The sequence below is a fragment of the Asterias rubens genome, chromosome 2, assembly GCF_902459465.1.
Source record: "Asterias rubens chromosome 2, eAstRub1.3, whole genome shotgun sequence".
In the NCBI taxonomy this organism is placed as follows: Eukaryota; Metazoa; Echinodermata; class Asteroidea; order Forcipulatida; family Asteriidae; genus Asterias; species Asterias rubens.
This window is the reverse complement of record NC_047063.1, coordinates 24,281,630-24,309,294: the sequence shown is the minus strand read 5'-3', so window position 1 is coordinate 24,309,294 and position 27,665 is coordinate 24,281,630. Positions and strand designations below refer to the sequence as shown.

General features: G+C 36.3%; 1 protein-coding gene across 1 annotated transcript; it reads left to right on the top strand.

The window, feature by feature from the left end:
* The first annotated feature begins 1,023 nt into the window (after window positions 1–1,023).
* Window positions 1,024–27,647, top strand: LOC117306457 (high mobility group protein B3-like). Its single transcript, XM_033791019.1, has 5 exons — window positions 1,024–1,189; window positions 17,043–17,233; window positions 18,765–18,875; window positions 19,572–19,817; window positions 20,367–27,647. Exons 1-5 carry the CDS (start codon window positions 1,186–1,188, stop codon window positions 20,724–20,726), a joined length of 912 nt encoding a protein of 303 aa, XP_033646910.1. The 5' UTR covers window positions 1,024–1,185; the 3' UTR covers window positions 20,727–27,647.
* Window positions 27,648–27,665: the final 18 nt, after the last annotated feature.

The following is a 27,665-nucleotide window of genomic DNA, read 5'->3' as shown; positions in this document are numbered from 1 at the left end:
AAAAACCACCTGAAATGGATGGATCAAATGGATAACCCTAGTTGTGGGGATTATTTTCCAAGTGCAAGTGACATTCTTCATCATGTGTTAAAACTGATCGACAATTTTGTTTTTCTTCAACTGCACGATTTTGTAGCAAAAGTTTTGTAGTTACATAATCATGTGAGTGTTTCTCTACTGTAATTAAAAGTTGACTTCATTATAAATATTTGCGTTGGTGTGATTCCTGCTCTCATGTTATTTATAAAAATAAAAAAAATGGACAATAAAAACAAGTGTAAAAATATACCGAGAAAATATTCAATTGAGTGAACTTTGTAAAAAAAAATTGCCCAGAATTTTAGAGGTAAAAGTTTAATTTCATTGATAAATTTTCTTTAACTTCAATATTTTGTCCAAACCATTATTAATATGAGAGGTAATGGTTTGGAAAAAATATTTAAATTAAAGATATTAAATCATTGAAATCAAACTTTTACCTCTAAAATTCTGGGCAAAAAAATTATGGGCAAAAAGTTATAATTACTTTTATCTTGACATTTGAGTCATTATTTTCAATTATTGATAGTATTCATTATTAAAAAAAACCTGTTATATAATGATACAAACGTTTTAGAGATATAATGCGAATTATTTATTACATAGTACATTTCAAAGAGCCCGCCAGAACAACAAAATAGTAATTAACATTATTATAATAATGAGCTGCACGAACACCTACAAAAATATAAAGTCATCAGTTGGTTCAAGAGTTGTCATTATCCAGAAAAGTTTGTTAGTCTTTGACTGTTGTAGCTTTCTGACCCAATTAAACATAATATTCCACTTTCATTTACTCACGCATCCGTTAATGTTCACAACAATATGTAAATGTTTAACTTGTTTACTTAATTGTAAAATAAAAATCACAGCATATCCACAATAAATTATTTTGTTTTCATCTGGAAAACCATTTAAACAACAGAGGGCGTAGTGGCCAATCACTGTCCCTCACGCGTGTGACAGGTCCAGCGGAATGTTTTGTTGCCCGATTGCCCGGCCTTGCGCTTCGTCTTTGCACCTTCGACAAAAACAACCAATTTTTTGTCCGCACCACGATCCGGCGATACCCCAGTTCACCTGATAGTCGGAGCACATTTATTTAAGATTTAATTTCTGTGGAGTTTTCACCTCGAGAGCATCAGAATGGGTGAGTTGCAGTGGTGTTTTGGGGTTATTTATTTTCTTTGTGATTTCAGTTTTTCCATCGCGAGGGCTTTGAGCGTGCTGTGAGAATCGGGGATATGGCGAAGGGGTTAGATGGTTTTTCTTGCGCCGCGCCATCGCCGCGAGAGTTCTGCCCGGATCTTGCTCTAACTGCGGCAAATTCCCGCCATTTCTTCCCTCTTTCACACCGCCAGGAACCGTCCTAAGCACTTCTCCAGGCCCTCGGTGGGATTGCGGTAACGATAGGGAAACACGTGGGATGAGTACGATGGATCAAGAAGAACATTAGATTGCTGAAAATAAGAAGTGAAATAGGTTTTCTTTGTGTTCCTTTGTTTGGTCACAGGGCGCCATGCCTGATGCTGTATCGTGAAACGCCATAGTCTCTGTACACAACACTATATGACTCATGACAGCTGCTTGCTGGCCAATCAGCGCGCCCCATTTGCGCTATATACATAATAATGTACAAAGGGCTTATGCCATATTTTATTATTTCTATTTTTCAAGTGGCTTTTTAGTGCTGGGACTGTGTGTGAGTTTTCAAATATATCTGTGTGAAACAGCCATAGGACTTTAAATAGATCTATTTATGAAATACACGCAAGTATTTTTCTATGCATGATTTAGATTTCATGCAGTGATTTATAATTTTTGTTTGATCAGTTAAATGTCAGATTTTTCCTTGAAGGGAATCTGTTGGTATGGTGCTGAGATTTGTTGCGTTAAAAAAAAGGACTGAAATCTGTTATAATATAATTGAAAACTGTTTCCTTTTGTCTGTGCTACACCGTTCAAATAATTTGATAAATACTTTGTTTAACACCCACACTTAAAGAATTAATCTACATTTTTATCAAAATCCTCCCGAAAATAAATTTTAAAAGTACGACCCATTTTTAGTGTGTCATTGTAATGTAACCTAATTCATATTTTTGTCTTCAATATTTCTATGAAAATTGATTGAATCAACAGGTAACGGGTAGTTTTTGTAAACATTAACAACGAACATTCTGACAAAAATAATCTATGATGGTGAGTCCTTTTCAATATTGGATAAGTTTGGGATATTTGTTGAGGAAACATTCTAAAGAAACCCGGAACAAAGTCAATTAAAATGTCAATTTGTTGTTGTTATTCTAATCAAATATGAAGTGTACTATCCCAACAAAAATATTTAGTTAAAATTGTTGATTCATTTGCAACCACACAGGTTAAATTCATACAAAAAATTAATAATTTTTTTTTATAATAAACAAATGGGTTAATAAATTGTCTAGTTTTAAATAAATCATTTAAAACTAATAAATAATTATGAAAACAAATAAAAATAACTGAAAACCCATGCGAAATTGAAAAGGAAATTACTGTTGAATCCATCCATGTTAAGTGTGTTAAAGCATTCACAAACGGACACCAGGGAAATATAAGTTTCCAAAAGTCGGCTGTAGGCGCTCTTTCGAGATTCAAATTTAAGTTGACATATTCTTTTATTTCTTTACCAACCAACAAGGGCACTTAATTTTGCATAAAATACCACTACAAACTTCAGTACAAGTAGGTATTCAGAAAAGAATTACAAAATATTTGGGTTAACATTTCCCCACCTAAGACAAGTGGGCATAGCACTAACACCAGAATTTAATAACTTTTAAATATTTTAACTCAGTCTTCGAGTGTCAGTTAAATGGTTAAATTTCCATTTACTACTGTAGTAATGTAAATTTACAAATTAACTGACCCTCAAAGACTTAGTTAATATTTAAAAGTTATTTAATTCTGATGTTATAATTTATTTTCGTTTGAATTCAATGACTCACTTGAATTTGAAAGTCAACTGACATCTTTGTGGAGTCTGACAAAGTGTCAAATTTCATCAAAATTTGATACTCAAATCCATTAACCATTCATGCTCCAGTATAATGCATTATCAATTCTATGGTATGAAATTATTGGTGAAGGATGGGATTCAAGTTAAAAAGGCAGTGGACACTATTGGTATTTACACAAAATAATTATCAGCATAAAACCTCACTTGGTATCGAGTAATGGGGAGAGGTTGATAGTATAAAACATTGTGAGAAACAGCTCCATCTGAAGTGACGTAGTTTTCGAGAAAGAAGTAGTTTTCCACGAATTTGATTTCGAGACCTCAAGTTTAGAATTTGAGGTCTCGAAATCAAGCATGTGAAAGCACACAACTTCGTGTGACAAGGGTGTTTTTTTCTTTCATTATTGTCTCGCACATTTGACGAATGATGCATATGTTGAGATACACCAACTGTGACAGACTAGTCTTTGACAATTACCAATAGTGTCCAGAGTCTTTAAATGAGTTGTTCAATTTGGTCAATGTTGGGATCCCTTGAAAAAAAATTGCTGAAGCGAGGAAAATAAAAAGTTGGGTATAAGTTTTGTAAATTTTGTTGTTATAATTTGTCCTGTAGGAATTTCATATCTCCCAAATGTTGCTTAGAAATTTCAAGCTCAATCAAGCCCAATAAAACCTATTTAAAACCTGCACAAAAAATACACATCAAAGCATTTCAGAGCCATTAAACTAGGACCACAATAAATTTGATGAAATTGATGAAAAGTTGGTTTAGTGGTATAAAGGGTTATTTCTATCAAACCCAGTGATGCATCCCTGGGCTTGAAATGAACACTGGACCACATGATCCCGGGGACATGCCCGAGAGGCCAGTGATTTTAGCCTCGGGCTAGTAAACTCAAGTCTGGACAGTCTTTGGTGACTTAAGTAAAAATTACCGCACTATGTAATAAAAAACAAAGTGAGGTTCATAGTGTGACCTCTACTGAATCTTTCAATTTTGTTGTGTATCAAAGCATATTACAATAAATATGAAAATACTCTCCTGTTGCTTCAGAAAAACAAGTTACAGCGTCCTGTATGTTAAACTAACTGTGTATTCATTCTGTTCCGGTCCATTAAAGATATTTAATTCAATTCAATTCAATTCAGTTCATATTTATTTCCACAAATCAGACCACAAATTACAGTCTACACAATGTACATTGATAACAATTAAAGTATTAACATACAAGCCAGGCAGCCCTGTGGTCATGAGCTTCCCCCCCCCCCACAAATTGGACCCCTGTAAAAGTGTAACATTATATTAGATTGAAAATATTAGGCCCCCCTATTTATAAATAAATGTTTACATAATTCTATAACTTCCATGGTATTAAGATGGTCATGGTGGAAACTGGAAAACTTCTCTCGAAGTTTTTTACCCTGGAGGGACATCCCTCAGTTCTTTTGAGAAACGAGTCAAACATTTAGCTTTGATCTCTTTATCAAAAACAGTGAAAATGCAGTAATGAGTGATGGGGCTTTTTACTGTCTTCTCCTATGGCAAATTGAGCCTTTTATCTGATACAGGTTTTGTTGATAGTTCATGTTTATGTTGGGTCAAACAAAGTGCATTATATACTGAGGGTGGTTGATTTAAATCCATTGAAAAACATAACTTAGTGAGTTTTCAATTAAAGTGGTTGAATTGTTTATTAATAAATGTAATTATATTGTTACTTATTAATTTATTACTCATTTCTGATCTTTCAATAAAACTTGATTAGAAGGCCAATAGAGTGCCTGCTAACTGTTTCGTAACCAGAAACAAGGTCAGGGTAAATTTGACAAAAAAATTAAGAGGAATGTCCTTTGTTCTTTTTGTGTACTTTCTTTCTTTCCGATCTGAGGACTCTATTTTTATGGAATGAATGGCCAAATCAATTGTTGTTAAGTGTGATGCTCCAGGACCCAGGGCTCAAGTGCATCAGGGTGTGATTCTACACTAGTTGCTACAGTTCTGTACATCAACAGAACTAGGACACTATGTCATTGTCGGTTGTCAGTAGACTGCCCTTGAGATGGGTTCTCCCCATGCGTGAGCCAACGTATCGGGCCATTGATACTTGCGTATTGCAGCTGATACGTAAACAAATAATAATTCAAAACAATTATTATTACTTATTATTATTATTATTTTTTTTTTTGGGGGGGGGGGAACTTGAGCATAGATAATGCCAATGAGAGTGCCTCAGATTGCACATAGAGCTATTAAAACCAAAGATAAACACTGAGTGAAAAATATTCAGAGAGCCCTGTTTTCATTCAGCAAGCTAAAAACAATATGGCAAACCTTCCAGACTTTGGGTTCAGAATGATTGCCCCACAGTTGAACATTCAGGTATGAACCCTGTCGAGTGTAGACACCAAATTTTGCATTGCTTTTAGTAATTGCTCATGTTCTGATATAACATCTTTCTTTAAATTGATAGAATGCACAATTTTTGTTTGAAGGAAGTTAAATAATAACAACCGTATTTATAGAGCGCCTTTTCCAAAGGATACAAAGCGCTAGGGATAATGCAACCAAAATCCCAAAAGAGAATGAAGAATAGTAAGCAAAAATACAAAAAGTGACAGAATCAAAAACACATTAGATGGAACGATTAAACGAATGTGTTTTTAAATGTCCTTTCAACTGTTCTACAGAAGAAGCGTTCCGGATATTTGTTTTAAAAAATGGTACCTGTACCAAAGTTAAATATAAAGACACACGTATGATATGAAAAGATGCATATAAGGGCCTACCTTTGTACTACAATCTGTTCAGGGACTATTATGAATACCTTTATTATTGACCCTTTTTTTGGTTTACCTTTGATTGATGTAGCATTTAATTTGTAAACAGCTACTTAGATTGATTTACGAGAGTTCATTTCATTTGAAAGGTTTTCAGAATCTATCGTGCTCCACAAAAATCCCGCACTCGCATGATTTGAGTTATGGTTGACATAAAAAAGAAATGTTTTTATTATAATTACATATTTGGTGCACTTTGATCAAAACAAATTCTTTTTCAGTTTGTCTAGTCAGGACGAACAAACAAATTCCCCGAAACTTCGGTTTTGTTTTTTACCAGCAGCCCCTCTCCTCTGCCCAAACAATTTACCACCACCCTTTGCATGATATTTGCATGAAACGACATGAATGGTGTTTTTCACTTTTTGGTGTGTGTGTATGGTGTGTGTGTGTGACATTCACCAGGGCCCAGCGCCAATGACTATGGGGGTCAAATGTAACAGGCAGTTAAGGTACTGTGGTGTCTTTGTTCTGCTTGGCAGAGGGGGGTCGTGACCACACTAGCTGCACAAAGTCTAACAAACAGAAGGACACAAGGTCCCCATTCAGGTTAAATTTTATTTTTAAAAACAGATCTACAGATTAATGTGTCTGAAGGCTGTGTTCGTTTGTTGTACACTTGCTGTATGGTGGTACATGAGTTGGGAATCTTGGTTGTTTTACATTGGGGATTGGGGGGGGGGTGGAACTCTGTGCTGGTTAATTGGTGTATGTTGAGGAGAGGTGGGTAATGTGGTTTTGGTGGTTTGGATGGGTGGGAGGATTGGAAATGTTTTGGGTTGTGAGGTTGTGATTTTAATTTGTCAAATCTGGTTTGAGTAAAATCATGGAGAAATGTGAAGGAAACAGCTCTGCTATTACAGGGAAATCATTCACTGGAATTGTACAGGTGTTGCTTCAAGGCCGTCTGTGGAAGCAAATGGCCGACATTTTATATCGCAAATTTGATGATTTTAAAAAAATTACTTTTTATGGAATGTATTTACAAAAAAAAGTGTTGCAGTATCCATTCATGCTAACATAATGAAGGCCTGGACAAATTTGTCTGGCTCTCAAATCTGTTTAAAGACACTGGACACTATTGGTAAATTGTCAAAGATCAGTCTTCTCACTTGGTGTATCTCAACATATGCATCAAATAACAAACCTGTGAAAATTTTAGCTCAATCGGTCGTCGAATGTGCAAGATAGGCCTAATAATGAAAGAAAAACACCTTTGTCACACGAAGTTGTTTGCTTTCAGATGCTTGATTTCGAGACCTCAAATTCTAAATCTGAGGTCTCAAAATCAATTTTTTTGAAAATTGCTTCTTTCTTGAAAACTACTTCTGAGGGAGCCGTTTCTCACAGTGTTTTATACCATCAACAGCTCCCCATTACTCGTTGCCAAGTTAGGTTTTATGCTAATAATTACTTTGAGTATTTACCAATAGTGTCCACTGCCTTTAAATAAATTACTAAAAAATAAAAGAGGAAGAAATATTTATCTATTGCTATTCTATACGTAGGCCCTCCATGCACATCAGTATTGCTTCTTTTTGTTTTGTATTCTCCACAATGCACATTGATACTCTACATTGGTCACATTGAAAATCACTCACTTCGTGGGAAAATAATTTGTCCAATAATAAATTGTGTCCTTTTTCCCATGTCGCTGAATTGTGTAGATATGTGTAGTGAAATACCAGACCTGACAAAGTGCTTAAAGGGCAAACTAATAGGTTTGACACAGGGTGCGATGGTAAACGCGTATTGAAAAGAATCACAAGATATTGTTGGTGGTTGTAGTTTTAACCTGCTTTGCTGGCCTGTATTCCACTTTTTAAGATTTGGCCTTTTCTATTTAAATGTTAGTATTTCTGTGCGTGAATATTTTAAGTTGTTCGGTGGGAAACTCTGAAAGGAAATTGTGTGCATACATGTATTTTAATTTGCTGTCCACCTTTTTGGGAGTCAAAATCTGAACTGAACGCTTATTAAAATTTTCTTATGGACTGTAGAAATTGATCAGTAACGAACCAAAGGGAAATTGACTGGGTAAACTGATATCATTTGGGCTTGAACAATTTTTTTTTACCAGAGCATGACTTGAACCAACGACTTCCGGATTAACATGCCGATGTTCTACCGAGTGAACTATCTCGCCCTTTTGGTGTATTACAGTATTAGATATTTATTACAAATGTTTGTCTTCAGTCTCATTTTACTGTATAGATTTATTAAAAAAATTATGTTTTGAGGAATTCGATGACGGCACTTCCAAAACCAAAACCCAATCCTAATACGAAAAATCGGAGACCAGTTCACATTGCAATCCCAGTTCTCATTGCAATCCCAGTTCTCATTGCAATCACAGTGAATGACAAGTTGACTTGCCTCATCACAATACATAAATTCATCGATGTATACACTACACGGTATTTTTGATAAACGGATTTGTACAGCTTAACGATCTCAAACTGGATAACAATCACCATGCGGATAGACATTGATTTCATCCGGGGAAGTGGCTGATGCAGTTAGCGGCAGGAATACTCCCAGTTTGTAAGGATGAAAAAGAAAACAAATATCAAGGAATTAAGAATCATGGTCAACAGGTTGAGCTGAGAGTTGAGCTTGGGACGTCAGCTTTTTATCACTTGTACTCAAACCGCAGACAATATTTAAAAAAACTAGGTTAGCACAACACACACCGCACAAGTTAATTTCAACATATTTGCCGGAGTAAACACTCTGTGTCTCACTCTTTCATGGCTTTATGATCATGTACAGTTGTTTAATAAAGTAATCACCCCAGAAACAAGTTGTTCCCCTCCCGCAATTGGATCATTCCTTGCCTATCCTTATAACAGGAAACATCTATAGGTCATTTCGGGGGTGAGTCACCCTCCCAATAATCCCTACTTGAAAGTGACACTAAATTTTTCCATGTTGCTCACTCACAGACTTTAATCTCCTGAATTAGTGCTTGCCTGCGCTGCCAGACTGCTGTTTGCTGCCCCACAGTGCAGTCGCCATCAAACTCTGCACTAGGGCAGGCACGGCGACATGCACGAAACAGCCGTATGGTCCTGAAGAACCAGCAAAAATAATCCAGTGAATTACTTTATAGTATCGTGTTACAGGCGATTCTGCACTATAGTGTTACACCCGTTGAAATAGAAATGCACAAAATCGAGCGTGATTGCCTATTCCCATTACTTGAAAACCTTTTTTACGGTGGATATACATGGTCAGAGAATGCAGACGTGCTCTGTTTACTCAGTTGATTCCGCTATAAACCGTATACTATATGGGCCATCGTACTCTATTGCATTATGACTGATGTAGCTGTGTTGTGAGGCTAGAGAAGAAAATGAAGATGGTGGAGAAAGAGAACGAGAAGGGGGGGGGGGGTGAATAAAAAATAATGAAATGAGAAAATAACTGCAAAAATAACAGGAAAAAAAATCAAATAAGAAAATTATTATCCTGATCCTGTGTAATTTGTTTTGCGTGGTTAGTGTACTGGCTGAGAGTGTCTCTTGAGGAAATTCACTGGTACATTCAATAACTGATACGGTAGGTATTGTTAGTACCAGCCAATGGGTCAAGGGGGTTGGGCTTTCGGAAGGTAATTGAAGGGGGGTCAGATAAGAATAAATTATAAAGGCAAACTGGGTGGTAGACGCATCTTTTTAAACACACAGTTCTTTGCGTTGTAGTTTGTTGATTGATTCCACAAAGTTCAAATATGTTGCTTCTTCTTTGATGCCACTCTTATTTGATGTCACTTTTTCTAGCGTCGCAGTTGGACCCTTGCCCTGTGGTAAGACAAAGAGACACAGTATGTCAGTAATGAAGAGGCTTTGTTTATGAACACTACCAGGGGTCGATTTCAAAAAGAGTTAGGACGAGGACGAGTAACTCATCCTAACTTAGGATTAATCTTAAGGTGTGCATGCTACAGTGCAGGGTTGGGACTCGTCCTAAGTCCTAAGATTAGTCTTAAAGACAGTGGACACTATTGGTAATTGTCAAAGACCAGTCTTCTCATTTGGTGTATCTCAACATATGCATAAAAGCGCAAACCTGTGAAAATTTGAGCTCATTCGGTTGTCGCAGTTAGAATTGATGTGTAATAATAATCATAATTATAATAAAATTAATTAGTGTACAAGACATTTATGTTATACATGTAGCATTTAATGCAGTGAAGCTTACTTTTTTTGGAAAAAAAAGTACATACCCACGGTTTCCCAAGATGCATTGCAGTATACTTTAAAGATGGTGTTTGTGATGATCGGCTACTTATAAATCTCAAGCCGTGTTTATTTTTTTAGGCGTACTAAAGCTGTTCTGTTAAACCTGAAATTTAAAAATCGTAATTTTGGGACGCAAAGAAGATGCCAATTTTAGCGTCATGTGTCACCGTTTGGCTACTCTACTCTCGGAATACTCAAGCAGCATATCCGTAAGGCGGCACTCTTACCTTTCTGCGTGGATAAGACAACAAAGCTTACAGTTACTGACCAGAAGTAATGTGTAGAAGGTAATCAAGCTTGCTCAAAAAATTATGGAAAATCTAGAGTGAAGATGCAGAAACACGGCTCTTAGCAACACCTCCGAATCGAAGTGACCCCCCAGACTGTGCTACTACGCTTTTTTCAATTAAATTTAAGTCCACGATTTTTTTTGAAAAATTTGATTTTGCATGAATGGGGGGAAGTTTTGTTATTGTACTCGCAAGCAGTTTCAGGTCAGGTGAATGTGTGGTTTGATGGTCGCATTGCTGTGATTGGACGATGACCTTTAAGAACTGAAAAGGAATCATAAAGATATAGTGTTTATTTTGGATGCAGGTATGTGGTGGAAGAAGTACCACATTTATGTAATTAGTTTGTTGATGGTTTTGTTTGAATTAAACAAAATCATCAACAACTAGTTACATAAATGATTGAGAATTGGTCCTTGAGATCTGAATGACTCTAATAGTAAAAATAATAATAGTAGGATGATAGTTGCCTGTACCGCAAAAAATAATAAAACATTTCCTATAAAAATAATTTTATGTTTCTGTGTGAGCAACTCTTGACAGCTATACACACTGGTAGCAAAGAGGGAGCTTTCCTCCCTTGTGTGGTGGGATATAATCACGGATCTTAATTACACAAAAAATCCATACGACATACTTGCCTTTTCTCCATGGGTTTGAGGGGGGTCCCGACTGCAGAAATAATCAGGTAATTAAGTGGAGAGGGAATTTTGAATGAGCGGTATTTGGTTTGTCAGTTCCCGTTTCCTGTTAGTTAGGTTGACACGCTCGGTCTTGATGAAACCTTTTGACAAGATTCTTAATACTACAATGTGTACATTGGTGGTTTTTTTTCTCTTTCTTTTCGCTTTCTTCCTTTATTTTTTTATTGGTCGGGTCCTTGGCCAGGAAGAAAAAGTACAAGTAGATTCTTTTCGCTTTGTGGATTTATTTCTGTCAATCTTATTTAATTTATTTGTTTGTTCATCATACAGTATAGTATTGGCTACCGATGTAGTGTCTTGAGATAACGGTTGCTGAGTCGGTGTGTAGTAGACCCAGGGCCCAAATTTTAAGAAGGGCTGGAGCAAATTTCATGGCTCGGATTCTTTGCTTAAATGTCGATCACTGCTTACAGGGCTGTAGTGTCAGAAAATTTCTGTGCTAGCTGTGGTGTATGCGAAGCACGCTTAATCCTTGCTAACCTGGAAAATGCTATGCTAAGTTATTATTTCTGCTACATACATTGTATGTATCCTCATAAGCGATGAGTTTTTGCGTATTGTATCAAGAACCATAAAGTTGGTGCTTGGCATTGTCTTAAAGCCATTGGATGCTTTCGGTACAGAAAAAAAAAAAAGTTCACAGATTTACAAATAATTTACAGGGTTTACAGAAGGTAATGGTGAAAGACTTCTCTTGAAATATTAGTCCATGAAATGCTTTACTTTTTGAGAAAACGGTAAAACAATATAAATTCTCGTTGGCGAGAATTACAGATTTATTTTAAACACATGTCATGACACGGCGAAACGCGCGGAAACAAGAGTGGGTTTTCCCGTTATTTTCTCCCGACTCTGATGACCGATTGAGCCTAAATTTTCACAGGTTTGTTGTTTTATATATAAGTTGTGATACACGAAGTGTGGTACTTGGACAATACTGTTTACCGAAAGTGTATAATGGCTTTAATTTGCTTGAGAAAAAGGAGAGAAGTACACCTGTGCTTTAAATTACATTTTGACAAGTAACTCAATTCTTCTATGGTAGAAGCAGATTTGCTTCTAACAAGTTGTTGGCTTGTTCAGCAATTTGTTGTCATTCAGAAATGATATTCTTTGATTGCCAGAGCCTTGATGCACATCTGGAGAGCCTGTTCAGAGTATTGTACACTAGAATTGGGTAGCCGAGATATTCTAATGATTCAATCAAAAAAATGATTTAGGCTGATAGAGAATATGGTGCAAAGTTCAACCAAAAAGGTCATCCACAAGCATTAACAAATGTCATTTATGTTGTTCACATGTAAGCTTGGGCGATATCGATTTATTTTATTCACGATATATCGCCGACAATATATCGCGATATTCGATATAATCGCGATTCATTAAATTTGACGTCATCAGTCTTCAAACTCCAAGTGAAAGTTGTAGAAGAGACAGTCATAGCATAAGAGAGGTGTTCTAATGACCTATTCTTCTGGTTTTACTCCAAACCCATGGGGTGCAAGATGTCTAAGCTAGCCAATACATCGCGATATTTAATCGATATCGCGATTATCGCGATATATCGATATTTCGATTAAAACCAAATCCATCCGATATCGAAATCGTTTCCAAATTAATATCGCGATCTTCGATAATATCGTGATATCGCCCAAGCTTATTCACATGTAGGCCTACTCTCTTCGTAGTAAAAGTTGAATACATTGTATGTAGCATTGTCTGATTGGAGGTATATTATGTGTGTCAAAGGGCAAGTGAAACTTGGTCATACTTAAAACAACAAAGTTTTCTTAGTTCATGTAGTTCATCGACCGCAGATTTGGATCAATATCTTTCATTGATAGACCATTTTTATTTGTGCTTTATCATTTTTGAACTTTGTATCAACCCCCAAAACGTAGATCTTTTCTCTGTAGGTCAGCTTTTCCAGTGTTTTAATGTCAATATGTAAACTGTATGTAATGCCTGTCTTCTTACATAATATCAAGTAGCATTTTGCATTAAACCATTACAAATAAATAAATCAATAATTATTTTTTCTTTCCACCTTTGATCCTAAATTTTAGGTTAACATTTTAAACAGCCATTTTTATAGATTCAAGAGAAATGTTCTGCATGACAAGATTCTGCCTGAAGTGTTAGTTTTAGATCAAAAACTAAACATTTATTGTTTTCTGGATCTCAATATTAAATTGTGTTGTTTTTTGGTTTAGAGGGAAAAAAACATTGTTAAAATTTCTGAAGCTGCAAAAATCGAACCCTGCAAAATAAAAAAAGAATGTAATATATAAAACCCACTGGAAAACAAACCAAACCTTGAAAATTTGAACGCATTTTTTTGTAAAACAGTGAACACAACAAATTTCTCTATGCTGTACGTTGTAGTGATCATGACAAACATGCTGCACTCTATGTAAATATAGTTTTCTTTGTATAATCATTCTCAAAAAGGACAATTATTAACAGATTTTGACTTCATTTCCCTCCGTTAGAGAAGGCCGTAATTTGGATCTATTTGGAGTCGGAATTTGGCAAGCCTAAGGCTGTGCATCAGGGGTGATTTAGTAATTCTATATGAAGTACTGTTATGTGTGTTAAGACCGAATCTCTGGCCAGTTTGGGTAAAAAATAAGCTTATGAAAATGACAGTGTTTATGCTAGAATACATTAAAGTGTGTTTTTTAACGGTGCAGTGTTTGTGAAACTATGTTGACAGCATTTTGCCAGCACTGAGTATACGTACTACATAGAGAATGATTTCCCTTTTACAGCATAGCAAAATGAAATTGCATCATTTGCTACCCAAAAATCATCATTTGCGTACTCAATTTCTTAGTTTGTGGTGTTCACAAAACTGGTTGAGTCAAAACTTGGCTTCAAAAAATTGGTGGCAAGTTTGGTGGACGAATTCCTTCCCTGCTACATCTGTACACAAGTACAGTACATGTAGGCCCTACATTCGTGTTCATTCCCCATCCCCCCCCCCCCAAGCAGACGCACATGAACTTAATATGGTATTTTGACCCCAAGTATTGTTTTTATTGTGTAGGATGCCATTGTGTGTCACACAACAATTCTACAGCAACATGTGCATACATTTCTGTCTCACAATACATTTATGCCAGAAAATGCATTGCACGATTTGTGTATGTACTGCACACATTCTCATAAAATGCAACCTTGTCAAGAACCTCCCTTTGTAGACAAAATTCGTGGTGGAACAACCCCTGTATTTAAACCCCTCAGGTGATTCTGCCTTTCCCTTTATTGTTTTGTCCCTGGTCTCCATATAAGGCATGTTCCAAAATGTAATTGTCCTGTATTGAGTGTAGCTTTAAAATAATAATAATAGTACTAAAATCAATAAACAAAATCTTGGCTATTATATTTTATTGATCGTTGGTGATTGCAAACATGATTGAAAAAGAACAACTATATATATATAAATATTGCCAACTTTTATTATGTAAACTTATTACAACTTACCAACAACATCCTGTGAAATATTGAGTAATTTAATTTTTAAAAATGTGTGAGAAATAATCCCAAAACATCTTGGTCCTAATTTTACATGAAGTTAGCTGAATCAACTTAAAAGTCCTTTTCACACTACAGAAGACAAAAATGAGCTTTGTGTGAAAGAACAGCGCTTTTTACTCTACATTCGTGGCAAAGTTTTCTCGAACAAAGTCAAACTTTGTAGCAGTAACATGTAGGGTCAGTAACATGTAGGTACAAAAATCTTGTGCACTCCCTTGTGTGAAACTACTGTGCGATCTGTAGCTTTAAGAAAAACATGTTTTTAAATTTGTTTTTTCTTGTGATTTTGAAAGAAAGAAAAAAAAAACAGTTTGAAAAAAAAGCTTTTAAAAAACGCACAATTTATTCTGTGTTATCACCTGCAGTACACACTACAGCTTACGAGTGTGTTGCATGAAGGAAGTTTCCTTCATCTCTGATATTTATGCACCTGGATGCTAACTAATTCTGATATTTTGTTTTTTTAGCATTGTACCATACCAGAACAATTACTCACTGTATCTCATGTTTTGTATGCATTGGTATTATTGCAAGGGTAGTTGTTGACCTCAAATATCAAATGCCATTAACCTTGACCTACTTCTAGTTGGTTTTCAAAATGATGCAGTCTAAAGGTAAACATCAATATTGGTGTATAATTTTATACATTGTGATACTGTAGCCTATTGTGACAAGTGTGATGCAGATATTTAGGGGTCACAGGGGGAGTTTTTTGTGTTGGAAAATCCACTAAGACTACAGCGCTTGTACTTGTAGCAAAATGTTTACTGGACCAGAATTTATTTTATTAGATCAGAATCAAAATGAGTTGAACAAGCATGAAGAGATATCTTATTCAGATCTTGTGTAATTGTCAAAGACCAGTCTTATAACTTGGTGTATCTCAACATTAATGCATAAAATAACAGACCTGTGAAAATTTTAACTCAATTGGTTGTTGAAGTTGCGAGAGAATAATGGAAGAAAAAACACCCTTGTCGCACAAGTTTTTATTTGCTTTCAGATGCTTTCAATTCAAATATTTTGGTGAAAAATTACTTCTTTCTCAAAAACTACATCACTTTAGAGGGAGCAGTTTCTCACAATGTTTTATATTATCAACAACTCTCCATTGCTCATTACCAAGTGAGTTTTTATGCCAACAATTATTTTGAGTAATTACCAACAGTGTGCACTGCCTTTAATGCAAAGTTGTTAATATCAATATCTTACACACTGAGGCAGTCTTTTAATATATTCAGTTGAAAAGTCTTGTTTGTTTTAAGAAACCAACAGACTTGTCCAGTCATAAGTTTACTGGCCTTATAAATGCTAAATATGACTGGCCTCGGGCCTGTGGTCTGGTGTTTATTTTGAGCCATGGGTCACATTATTATACACTTAACATTACCCAGTTGGCAAAATTCACTATATAGTAGTACATGCCATATGTTGGTTAGGTAGTGAAATTGGTACATGGTGTAGTATTTGCATTGGATTGGCAGTCCCGAATGTGGACTGAGATTATTTTACTATGTACATCTCCCACACATGCATAATGCTTAGTTACCTGCATACAGAAACCTGTCCCGTCTGGTAATGGATTTTTGTAAATGTCAGAATTAAAGTTGGCATTGACAGCATTTTGGCAGGATGGTAGACGGACCACCAGCTTCTCTTGTGTCTGCACCAAGAATTGAGGTCTAGGCAATTTTACAATGTGGGTTGTGCACAATTTTTAACTAAGAATATGTTCTCAATGTGTGTATATGTATGAAACTTCATTTTTAATTTTTCATGTTAAAATGTAAACAAAAACTTGGATTGAAAGTAGAAGTGGTGACAGATTTGTTGACAGTGGGTAGTTGAAGACTGTTCTCATTTCTTCCATTTCTTGTTTGAGCCTCCATGAATTCAACACGTTTGGCCTGTTTATTAAATCCAGTTTGTGTGGGGTTTTATTATTTTGGGTCAAGGTCGGGAGGTGTAAAGGTGAATAATGACAGTATTAATTAATGAAAACTTAAAAAGAGATTTTCTTTATTTTACAAACTTTTTAACATAAATGTAATTTTGTGTTTGACATAATATTGCTACATACTTGCTCTGCAAGTGATGAACAGGCCTCCAAATAACCCACAGCACCCACCACCCACAACAATCGCCGTGGTGCCCTGTGTAGTGCTTTTGCTGTGGTGCCCTTTGCAAAGTTCCAATACGAATAAATACATTTTTCTCATAGTAATTTCCCCTGAAGAGAGGAAAATCGTTGTGCCCCTTTTTTTACAAAAAAACCTTGTTCTGAATGGCAGACTCATTTTGAATTTCGTACAATTTGGAATTTCATACCATTTTGAATTGCATACCGTATGTAAACCCAATTATTTCTCTCCCTCATCGCCAACAGATATGATGCAGCAGCATCAACAGTTGATGGTGTCCCCGGCCAAGCGAGGGCGCAAACCTAAGGAGGGCAAACAGAAGAGAAAGAGACGACCCAAGCCAACAGACCACATCAAGAAGCCCAAGACTGGCTACTTCTACTACCTGGAGGCGTTCAGGAAGAACTTCGGCAAGAACGGAGAGCAGATTCCTCGGGTAAGATTGAGGAACATCTTTGTTTGAGGGTTTATTTTAAAGTGAATCCTTTGGTTTTTGGAACTGTTGGATTTTTTTAAAGACACTGGACACTATTGGTAATTGGCAAAGACTAGTTTTCACAGTTGGGGTATCTCAACATATGCATATAATAACAAACCTGTAAAAATTTGAGCTCAATTGGTCGACAAAGTTGCTAGATATCAATGAAAGAAAAAAAACACCCTTGTCACTTTATTAGGCCCTGCATAACAACAGAACTGCATTGCAACTCTAAAGATTTTTTGTGATAAAGTTTTGTGTGATGGTGAGCTACGAACCAGTTGTGGTTGATTAACATAATTATAAGTCAATTTTGAACATGGTTGAAAAAAAAAATTGATATACAAAGTTGTGATTCTTCATTCAATTTTGTTGCCTCTTTAAAAAGAAAGATTTATCTTTGGAATCATCCACTAGAGGCCATTCATTGTCGATATAATCGCCACAGTATGCACAGACACGGCTAATATTGATTTGTTCAGTCAAATTCTGTCAGTAAAAGTGTCTGAACAAAATAATGCGAAATAGTATACACATAATGAATGTTTATGAGTGCAATGGTGCGAATATGTTCATGAGTTGAAAGATGGAATGTTCTATTCAACGAGGCGGAGCCGAGTTGAATGGAACATTCCAGCTTTCAACGAATGAACATATTCGCACCATTGCACGAATGAAAAACATTCATTATTTGTTTTATATAACATCCAAGTACATCTTTGTCATTTTGATTGAAAGACACAACTTTCAAAACAAACAAAGCGTAGGCCTACAATTTTTTATTGTATAATCCAAATGCTAGTATTAGTAATTTTACTAATATTATTCCTTGCAGTAACACTGCTGCGTTACAAAGACGCGCACGCAGTGATGTTTTTACTCAGCTTTTTCGTTCCATCCGAAAAGTACCATTGCACGCTGGCAGCGTGCAATGGTACTTTTCGGGTGGAACGAAAAAGCATGGTGAGTGACTCAGCATGCAATGGTACTTTTATTTGCTATCACGTGACGGACAATCCTCCAATCAAATGGCAAGGATCGGCTTGGGTGTTATATAAAAATATATATTGTACGGTTTTACCCACCACGCCCAAATAGAAATATATATTGTACGGTTTTACCCACCACGCCCTATCACTGTACATAATGTAGTCTGGTCCCCGAAAAGGAGAGGGAAAAAAATATATATATATTTTTACATAAATCACAAAGATAAAAAGCGTTTAAAATTCCACAGATGGGTGACAGTACCCGAGTGTAGTAGAGCATCAAATTTAAATTCTGATGGCTAAATCATTGTAGTGTCTGTGTGGGTTCAAATCCTGGTCATGGCAAAAGCTTGCCTCATGCAACATGGCAACTGTCTGGATAGTCTGATGAGTTCAAATTTAGTAAATTGTGACCAGGCAAGTCATTGTACCACACTCTATTTAAAGATAACTCGCAAATGTCTTAATGGATAAACAATTGTTTTTTTTCTATATCCCAGGCCAGTGAAATAACAAAGGCATGTGGAGCCAAGTGGACCTCCATGAATGAAACCGAAAGGAAACCCTATGCCGAGCTGGCGTTAACTGACAGAGAGAGGTATCTTGCCCAGGTGAGTTTGGGATTCATTTTTTTGAGACGATTCCAACCCCCAAATCTCTTGTGTTACCTGCTGTGGTCCATTGAGGTCCCCAAAAAAAATCCAACTCCACTTAGTTACTCAACACTCAAACTGATTGTGGTGGGCCCAATTTTGTGGTCCTACGTATTGTCGCCAAAGAATCGGCACTTAGGCAAGCAGGGAGTTACGAGCTGAAGTCAAGAATATTGCACCGGTTAGCAGGGAATTTTTGCTTGTGCGCTTGCGTGCTCCACATTACTAGGCATTCTTCACTCACACAGGTAGCGCAGAAATTCATTGCTTGCCACGTTTAGCGAAGATTGGGGATCACAAGGGCAGAGTTTGGCAGGAAGCTGAGCCATGTAATTGGCCCCTTGTATGCATTAGTTGTCATGTGATATGTTTGCTGCTACCTTAGCGTCTCCCATAACAGTAAAAGCGATGTCCGGTATAGCATCTTCCAAAAAGTCAACCACAATTCACATCTGCCCCACTTCATAAAGCTGTTGGGCACTTGCTGCAATGTTGCTTACTGCAGTAAAATCTTGCCTAGGGGAAACAGCTTTCCTGCCGGTGTTGGCACTTTCTTTAAGAATGCTTTTTTTCTTGCTGTTACAACATTCTGTCAATCTTAAAACATTGCCAGACGTGCATATTGGTAATCAATTCCATGCCTTCAATCCACAGAGAGAAATGTTCACAAAGAAGCGTGACCCGGACAAGCCCAAGAAGCCGGCCACAGCATATTTCCTCTTCCTGGAGGACTTCCGCAAGAAGATGAAGGGAATCCCGCTTGAACCGGGCAAGCGTCTGACCGTTATCTGCGGTGAGGAGTGGAATAAACTGACTGATCAGCAGAAGAAGCCGTACCAGGACCAGGTGGCCATCAAGTATCAACTCTACGAGGAAGCCATGAGAGAGTGGAGGCTTAAGGTGAGGGGTAGTGGTCGCATCAGTCGTCGGTTTCACCAAACTCTTCCTAACTTAGAATTAATCTTAGGACTTGGGATGAGTTAAGTTATGTATCCATAGACATAAGAATGCATTGCACAAATCCTAAATTAGGACGAGTTAACGCAAGATAGGATTTACCCTTGGTGCCCTTGTCCTTTCAAAAACGAAGCATACACGCCTGGGCTAAGTGTGTCTAAATGGGTTATACTCTGAACTTTGTTTTTAATGGGGGTGGCAACTTTATGAGGAAAGATCAAGTTTTAACAGATATTTTCAAAGGGTACCAAGGAGATCGTGACAAAAACCCAATAGCTCTGAAATTAAAGCCACTTTCAGGAATAGAGAGAAACATGTGTAAAGGGTTTATGGCCACTGTCTTTGTGGTCTTGGCTGTGAGGGTAGGTGGTGTTAGAGTTTCACAAAAATGAAGCTAATCTAATTTAGTTAGACTTACTGTAATGGAGCTGGCATTCTCACAGTTTTTCTGATGGTGACTGAACGTTTTCTGTACTTCTCTTTTCAAAGCAGAAAGGTATTCCTGAACCGCACAAATCTCCAGCACAGCCTGCACAGCCGCCGAGCATGAGTCACATGCAGGCTGCCACCATGCAGCAGCAACACCAGGTTCAACAGCAGCAACACCAGGTACAACAGCAGCAGCACCGACAGCACCTCAGCCAGGTTGGCCTGGGCATGAGCAGCAGCTACAACGGCAGTACGCAGGCCGCCGCTGTCCACCAGCAGATGCAGATGCAGCGGATGCACATGCAGCAACAGCAGCAGCAGCAGCAGCACCACCATCACCAAGCACCGCAGCCAGACGACGAGGATGACGATGAATACGACGACGAAGACGACGATGATCTGGAATATGGGGACGATGTGTAGAGGCCGAACTCAGACCACCACTGCCCCCCCCTGACCCCTCCTCCTCGTCCTCCCCCCTAAACTTGTGTCAATACAGACTGTTCCGTAATGCTTCAGTGATAAATAGGTGCAGGTCTTTTGTTTCCCTTAGAGGAGGCAAAGGATCAATCCACAGAACTAGCAAAGCAAGAAAGCTACAAGCTTGAGATTGTAAATGTCCAAGTATCAACTTAGGAGCAAGTTCAAAAGCTGTTTTTTGTGTTTCTGGTTTTTTTTTTATGAAGCTGCTCATCTCGCTTTGTCGAATTTGTTTTCTAAACAGTGCAGTTATTCTCATTTTCAATAGATTGAAAAGAATCCTCTTTAAAAGTTGTCAGTCAGTCGGAAAGCTTTTACTGTATTCGGCTGATTTATAACTTATTTACATCAAATACAGATAATTTTCTGTTTTTTGCCCAAATCGGTTTAAAGATGAGTTAGTTGCATTGATGAGCTGGGCTCAATGTTACCAATCTGCTTACTGCAGATTTCTGCACTTACAGTGTAGAAGTGTGGGCTTTACAGGATGCTGTAAGCGCAGACAACTGCGGTAAGCAGCATCAGGGCCCCAATGCTTACTGATTCTTTCCACAGTTGGTCATCTCAAACCAGCAAACCCATGGTTGGGACAGATTCAAAAAGGAATGGTCTGCTCTGCTTGATATTTGTTTACCATCACCGGATACCAAAGCTATGACCCGTGGCCACCTCGCACCATGGGGGACAAATGGCAGTGCCAAAGTTGTCATTGTACATTGTGGGTATTGATTATTTTTTAGAAAAGTAAAAAAAAGCTAAAGCCATATTTGAGCGTGCACACCTTAGTGTTTTGTCATCATCGTTTTCGTTTTTATTTCTCTTGGTTTTTATTCCTGTAACTTGCCGTAGGCTGTTTTTAGCTATGTTTTTTTTTTTTTTTTTTTTTTTGAAGTGTGCTGTCGGAGGTTCTCCCATCCCTTGCCCTTGCCTGGATCCTCTCGTTAGTTAATTACAGAATTAATTAATTACAGAAAATCGATCACTCACCAATTTTGGCAGTCTTTTTATTCTTGAGGTTCTGCTCTGAACTTTTAATGACTCAAAATTTGTATCATGTCACAAAACTGAATGAATAAGGCCAGTCAATTTTTGTTGAAAAGGATTTCTAGAAACTGAAATGCTGTGGATAAGAAATGTCACTATTCTTACTATTTTATTGTTTATTTTTTTATAGTAGCTTCAGTGTGGTTTTTAGAGTACATTTATTAAAGTATGGGATTTGCTTTGCCTTTGACACATAAGGGCAACTTGACACAAAGTCGAACAAAGTCAGAGGAATATTTTAAAAGTTAACAGTCAAACTGGTTTTCACATGGGGCGAAACGGTCATTGTGGCTTCATTTTGTGTGTTTTCTCAGATAACTAAGAGCTTAAGATACAAGTTGTCGACCCATTTCCCCCTTCCATACTCTGACAGTTCCAACAACTCAAATCGTACTTGATGTTAAATCAATGTGAACTTTAGTTGAAAAAAACTAATACAAAAAAAATAAGCTATATTATATACATTCTGACTCACACGGCAAGGTGGAGTTAAAAGTTTTAAACAAAGCAATAAATCACAAGAAGTTAGTTGTGGTGCTGAAATTGTAAAACAGTTGTACTTAAACAAAACATAATGACCATGCCTTTGTAAAACAGATTACTAAGCAGCACACTGACTCTGACGCCTAGATGTTTGTTCGCACGCCTTCTTTATCAACAACCGTTCAGCATTTTTTTTCTTAAAAATTTTTACTTTGTACCAAAGGTGTATGTAGAGGTTAAGCTCATATTTCCAGAGTCATTCAGTTTGGAAGAGTGTAATGAATGGGAAGGAAAACTTGTATATTGCAACAACAAAAAAAGATGCATTTTAACTAATTGGTATAGTTTGACGGACAGAACGCGGTAAATAAATAAACTCGTGGCATTCACGATTGGGTGAGCATGATTTCAAAATGGGACCGATCCATTTTATGCAATAGGCAGTTTGCAACAACGGCAGTGTGGCTTTTGAACGAGCCAAAAAAATAAAGTGGTATTACTTTGTGATTTCCAGTTAAACAGGAGCCTTAGCTACTGAAGATCAAGGAGAGATGTTCACTGTTGTTGGAATAACTCAATGTCGAGAAAGAAAACCATGAAACTTTGAGAGTGAAGTAATGTAGTTGTGGTGTTGCAAACTGCCTATTACATTGGGCCTACATTGTAGAAGCCAACGCAGCTAAATGTTAACAGTGGATCCATTTTGTGTATAAAAAGTCAAGTGCCAACATGGTGATCAAAAATAGTCAGTTAAAAAAAAAAAAAAAAAAAAAAAAAACGGGAAAAAAAAAAATTAAATTGGAAATTTTAGTGCTTGAGACATAAAGCTGATAGTAGAAGTAGATATTACGAAGAAAGAGACCGACGGTGAAAGTTAAGAAGATGGAAAAAAAGGCAGAAATCGGTTCTTTGTTAAAAAAAAAAAACCTGTAAGCAAGCATTGTATTTTAGATTTGTAATTGTGCGTTTAATTGTCTTTGTGTTCCACACGTAAACAGTGTGTTTTAACGCTGTGAATGATTACCCCCAGGGGTCGACAAATCACTGTTGAGATCTGACACCCACCGAACTCCAAAACTCAATCTCAGAAAGAAAGAAAATTTAGATAATGATTACGAAATAATTTGCCGAGTGGGGTTACATGTACTTGACTTGTTCGTAGACACCTGGTGTGAAGAAAGTTGACAGAAGCGAGAGTGGGGCATTTGAACTTGGCATCTTTCCTGTTTCTGTGAAGATGAATAGATTTTAAAACTGAATAGTACAAAACCAAGGGATGTGGTGCTGCAGACAATTTTGTTTGGTTGATGGAGCACTGATGTAGTTATTGGAAGGTATCAAGTTCGAATGCTGCTTTTGGAAAAGCGCTTCGTTTACTGGCAAGTATTCATTAAAGTGGACTAAACTTTTACACAAAGTATTGGGGAAAAACCTCTTTACATAGCTTAGACTCTTGCCAAAAGGGAGGTGCAATATTGGTAGATTTCACATTTTCTCAACAATCAGGAATTTCTTAAAATGCTGCATTGATTATCTTGCTGTGAAAATCTTGCTATAAATTAGTTTTGTCCGAAGAGAAGTCAGCTATAAAAAAAATGCATTTTAAATGTTTAGGTCTATAACTAAAAAAAGACAATAACAAAAATAAAAAGAAAGAATCTTTGTTTGTAATCTTTAAATCTTCACCACTTAAGATAGAAGAGTAATGTTGCATCCACAAATTTCTAGTGGTCTAAAAGAAAACTTTCTTTGAAATAAACAAGAAATTTTTACCAATGTTGTACCTACCCTTTTCACAACTTCACAACATCTCTTGATAAATATCGCGGTCTCATATTTTTCTTTTCCACAACTCGTTTTTCCTTTATTTTTATTTTTTTCCAGAGGTTTGTATTATACAACTTTATGATTGATCTTTCACAATTTTGATATAACTGTTTAAAAAACCATTACAAATGCATTTGGGCTTCCAGTTTGACAACTTGGCGAGTAAAGTATAATTGTTAAATGATGAAGCCCAGGATTTTGCCGATCTCTGGATTTGTCAACCTATGGAACAGACCGTGGCCCTATCTCATAGAGCTGCTTAAGCACATCAAGTTGCTAAGCACTAAAAAGTATGCTTACCAGAATAAGGTACCGGCTAATATACCATCTCACATGTACAGTCTTTCACTGGCATCCTGCTCATTTTGCTTAGCATAACATTGTAAAGCAACAATTTCATTGCTTAGCAATTTCTTTTTGCAAGGCGAAACATGAGTAGGGCACCAGTTGCAACTATCTAAGCCATATGGAATTTTCGCTAATCATGTTTCTGTTGAGCAAGATTTTTTTGTGCTTAGCAAGTTTTTATGCTTACAGGCTTCATGAAATTGGGTCTTGATTTTTAATTTAGTGTTACTAGATGACACAGGATGGTAATGGATGCCAAGACAAGGGGAAGAAAACAAAGTGCGTAGGATGTTATTTCATGTGTAAAAAAAGGTGTTTTAAATGTGGAAGAAACACCATGACGAAAAAAACTGTGAAGATGGGAAAATATTGTAGATATCCATGACATTTGCGAATTTCTTTAAGATCGTTTGAGGAATTATAAATATTTGTGATCCCCCATTCCTGTCCCTCCCCTAATGTTTTGAAATTGGTGTGACCTTGACAATTGTTGCGATGAGGCCATTTTTAAATGATGTTATGAACGAAGAAAACCAAAAGTAAGATTTTGTATGTGTTGAACCAACTGAAGTGTTTCTTGTGACATGAAGAGACAACAAAAGGAAGAAAAATGCTATACATAACTGATGATATGAAAAATGCATATTATTCCCCGTTTTATTGTGTAAAAACAGTATTAAATTATCTTGAATATTTTTTTTTCCCTACAAGTGCCCAGTGTATGAAGTTTGTATACATTGGAAGCAATTATGTAAATGCCAAATTTTTTGGTGACATTTTTCGTATTCAGGGATTGGCACGTGTTTAAATTTTTATAAATGCCAGCCACTTCTTAAAAGCTAACGTCCTGAAAGAGGCGTTGACCTGCCCTTTTTCAGTAATTAATATTTAATATACCGTCACCCCGTCGTTATCACGTTGTTGTACAATTTAAAATTGACAAAATCAATCACTGGATTAAATCACTGCCAAAAAAACACCACTAACACACACACACACACACAAAACCTTTCCCAGAAACAAAAATATAAACACACCCTCTCCCCACCCCCTGTTTATTTTCTAAATAAGTATCAAATAGTTTGGACTATTTTAAGAAGATTTCTGATAGTAAAATTTATAAAAGGACCATTCTCAAAATTAAGTATTAGGTGTTAGGTATTTATGCTGCGTAGCGTTTAGATATTGTTATTCAATAAATGTATATTTAAATCGTTTTCGTTTTTTAGAGTAAATAATAATTGATTAATTAATTCATTAATTAATTAAATCCTTTTCTTCAAAGCATATCAAATATTTCGGAGAGGATAAGGTTCAAATCTTGTCTAAATTAATCAACCTAAACCATAAGTATGTTCGTAAGAATCTGAAGGCTACATAATGGAAAACCAATTTCTTATGTGAAACATCGTCTTCCTTTAGTGTCTAAGTTAATTATATAGGATGGATTAGGCATTGAGTTTTCACCCGGGAAGATAACCAGTAAATGTATTTCATCCTTATCCCCCCCAAAATAGTCACTTATCTGTTAAATAATTGTTATATCTTTGGTATAACCTCATTTTCAAAACTATTCCAGAATAGAGAGGCAAACCTATTCTGTGAACTGGGTGCGCCATGTCATACTGCACTATGCAGAAAACCAAATGGTGTCACAGATTGTATTGAGATTTTAATTTGCGGTAATATCTTCTGCCCTTTCGAATTGCAGTTTTGCCCTACTCAAACCTGTAAAAAAACACAACCCTTTTTTCAATTTTGCAACTAGTGTTGGGTCAAATTCATGTGTGATAGTTTGTGGTATTAGTCAATGATAATTTTTTCAAACTATAGATGGTTTTGCGACGTCACATGTTTTGGACTTAGATTTTGCATAGTTAGTAATAAATGTGCTTGGCACAGTGGTACCATACATGGCATACATGTACATTGCTGGTGTACATGTAGATGTTGCTATGCAAGCTTGCACCAAAGCACATGAAGTCATAAAACCAGTCTGAAGTCAAATTTCACGTAAAAATTGCTAAATAAGTGACTACAATCAAGGGCCTGGGTATTATTCTGTAAAAGAATTTTTATTTATTTATCTTGCTCTTGTAGCAAATTTAATGCAAATATCCAATTTGAAAAGAAAAAAACAATCAATGAATCTAATTGGCCACCTTAGAATTTAACTTATAACTGATAATTAATAATATAAATTAAGCCCTTGTAAATCATAGATTTTCAAGTAAAACGTTTCGTGCACTAGGCCAAAGTATTGTTAAATTAAAATCACCTTTTGATACCCTTGATTTTTGTATGTATCTCTACTGGGGTGATTTTATAAACTAATTTAAGACCATCCTTGCCATTTTGTTGATAAACAATGACTATCAAAGATTCCATGTTTTAAGTCGGACCATTTATAAGACAAAGTATTGTATTTTTCCTGATCTTTTTAGCCTATTTTGTTGTTGTTATCACTGTACATTATTGCAAAATCTTGTTGCTTCATTTCAAAATATTTTTATTTCGTAGACTGTTGTGAGTACTGTCAGTTAGTGTTCTAAAGCAACTAAAAAAAAACTAAAAATAAATGAAAAAAAAACTCCAAAACCTTTTTGAAGAAATGACTGTGTTATAACTGTTTGTGCAGCTCCGATAGGGAGAACAATAAATACGCAAGAAATTGGTCCCCCAAACAATTGGTGTTTTTTCTTATTTTATTCTTGTTCTTGAAAGGTAATTTCAAGCAATTCAGGGTCATAGATTCGACTTAACGCTGATTTATAGGCACAGAAATAGCCAAATGTAAAAGAATCGGAGCTGAATGTAACCCCTACTTGCGAAGAAAATGGCAAAATATTTCGCATTTCTTTTATAGAACATAACAAAAAATAAAACAAGGGGCAAGTGCAGCATTTTTAACTTATTTGGGCCAAACATTGATATTTTGGGCCAAACATTGAAAAAAAAAGCACAAGGGGTAACTCCAGCATTTTTATTGAATTTGGCCCAAATTTGAAAAACACAATGGCTCAGTACAGACTTTTTTCCGAATTTGGCCCAAATTTAAAAAAATCACAAAGGGTAAGTCCAGTGTTTTTATCAAGTTTGGGCATAATCGTGAAAAAATAACATGGTGTAAGTCCAGCATTTCTACCGAATTGGCCCAAATTTGAAAAAACACAAGGGGGT

Excerpts from the sequence above, each read along its gene's own strand:
- LOC117306457 (XM_033791019.1), top strand. Across the intron at positions 18,876-19,571 it reads GAGAGAGGTATCTTGCCCAG|AGAGAAATGTTCACAAAGAA; the intron begins GTGAGTTTGGGA and ends TTCAATCCACAG. Across the intron at positions 19,818-20,366 it reads TGAGAGAGTGGAGGCTTAAG|AAAGGTATTCCTGAACCGCA; the intron begins GTGAGGGGTAGT and ends TTTTCAAAGCAG.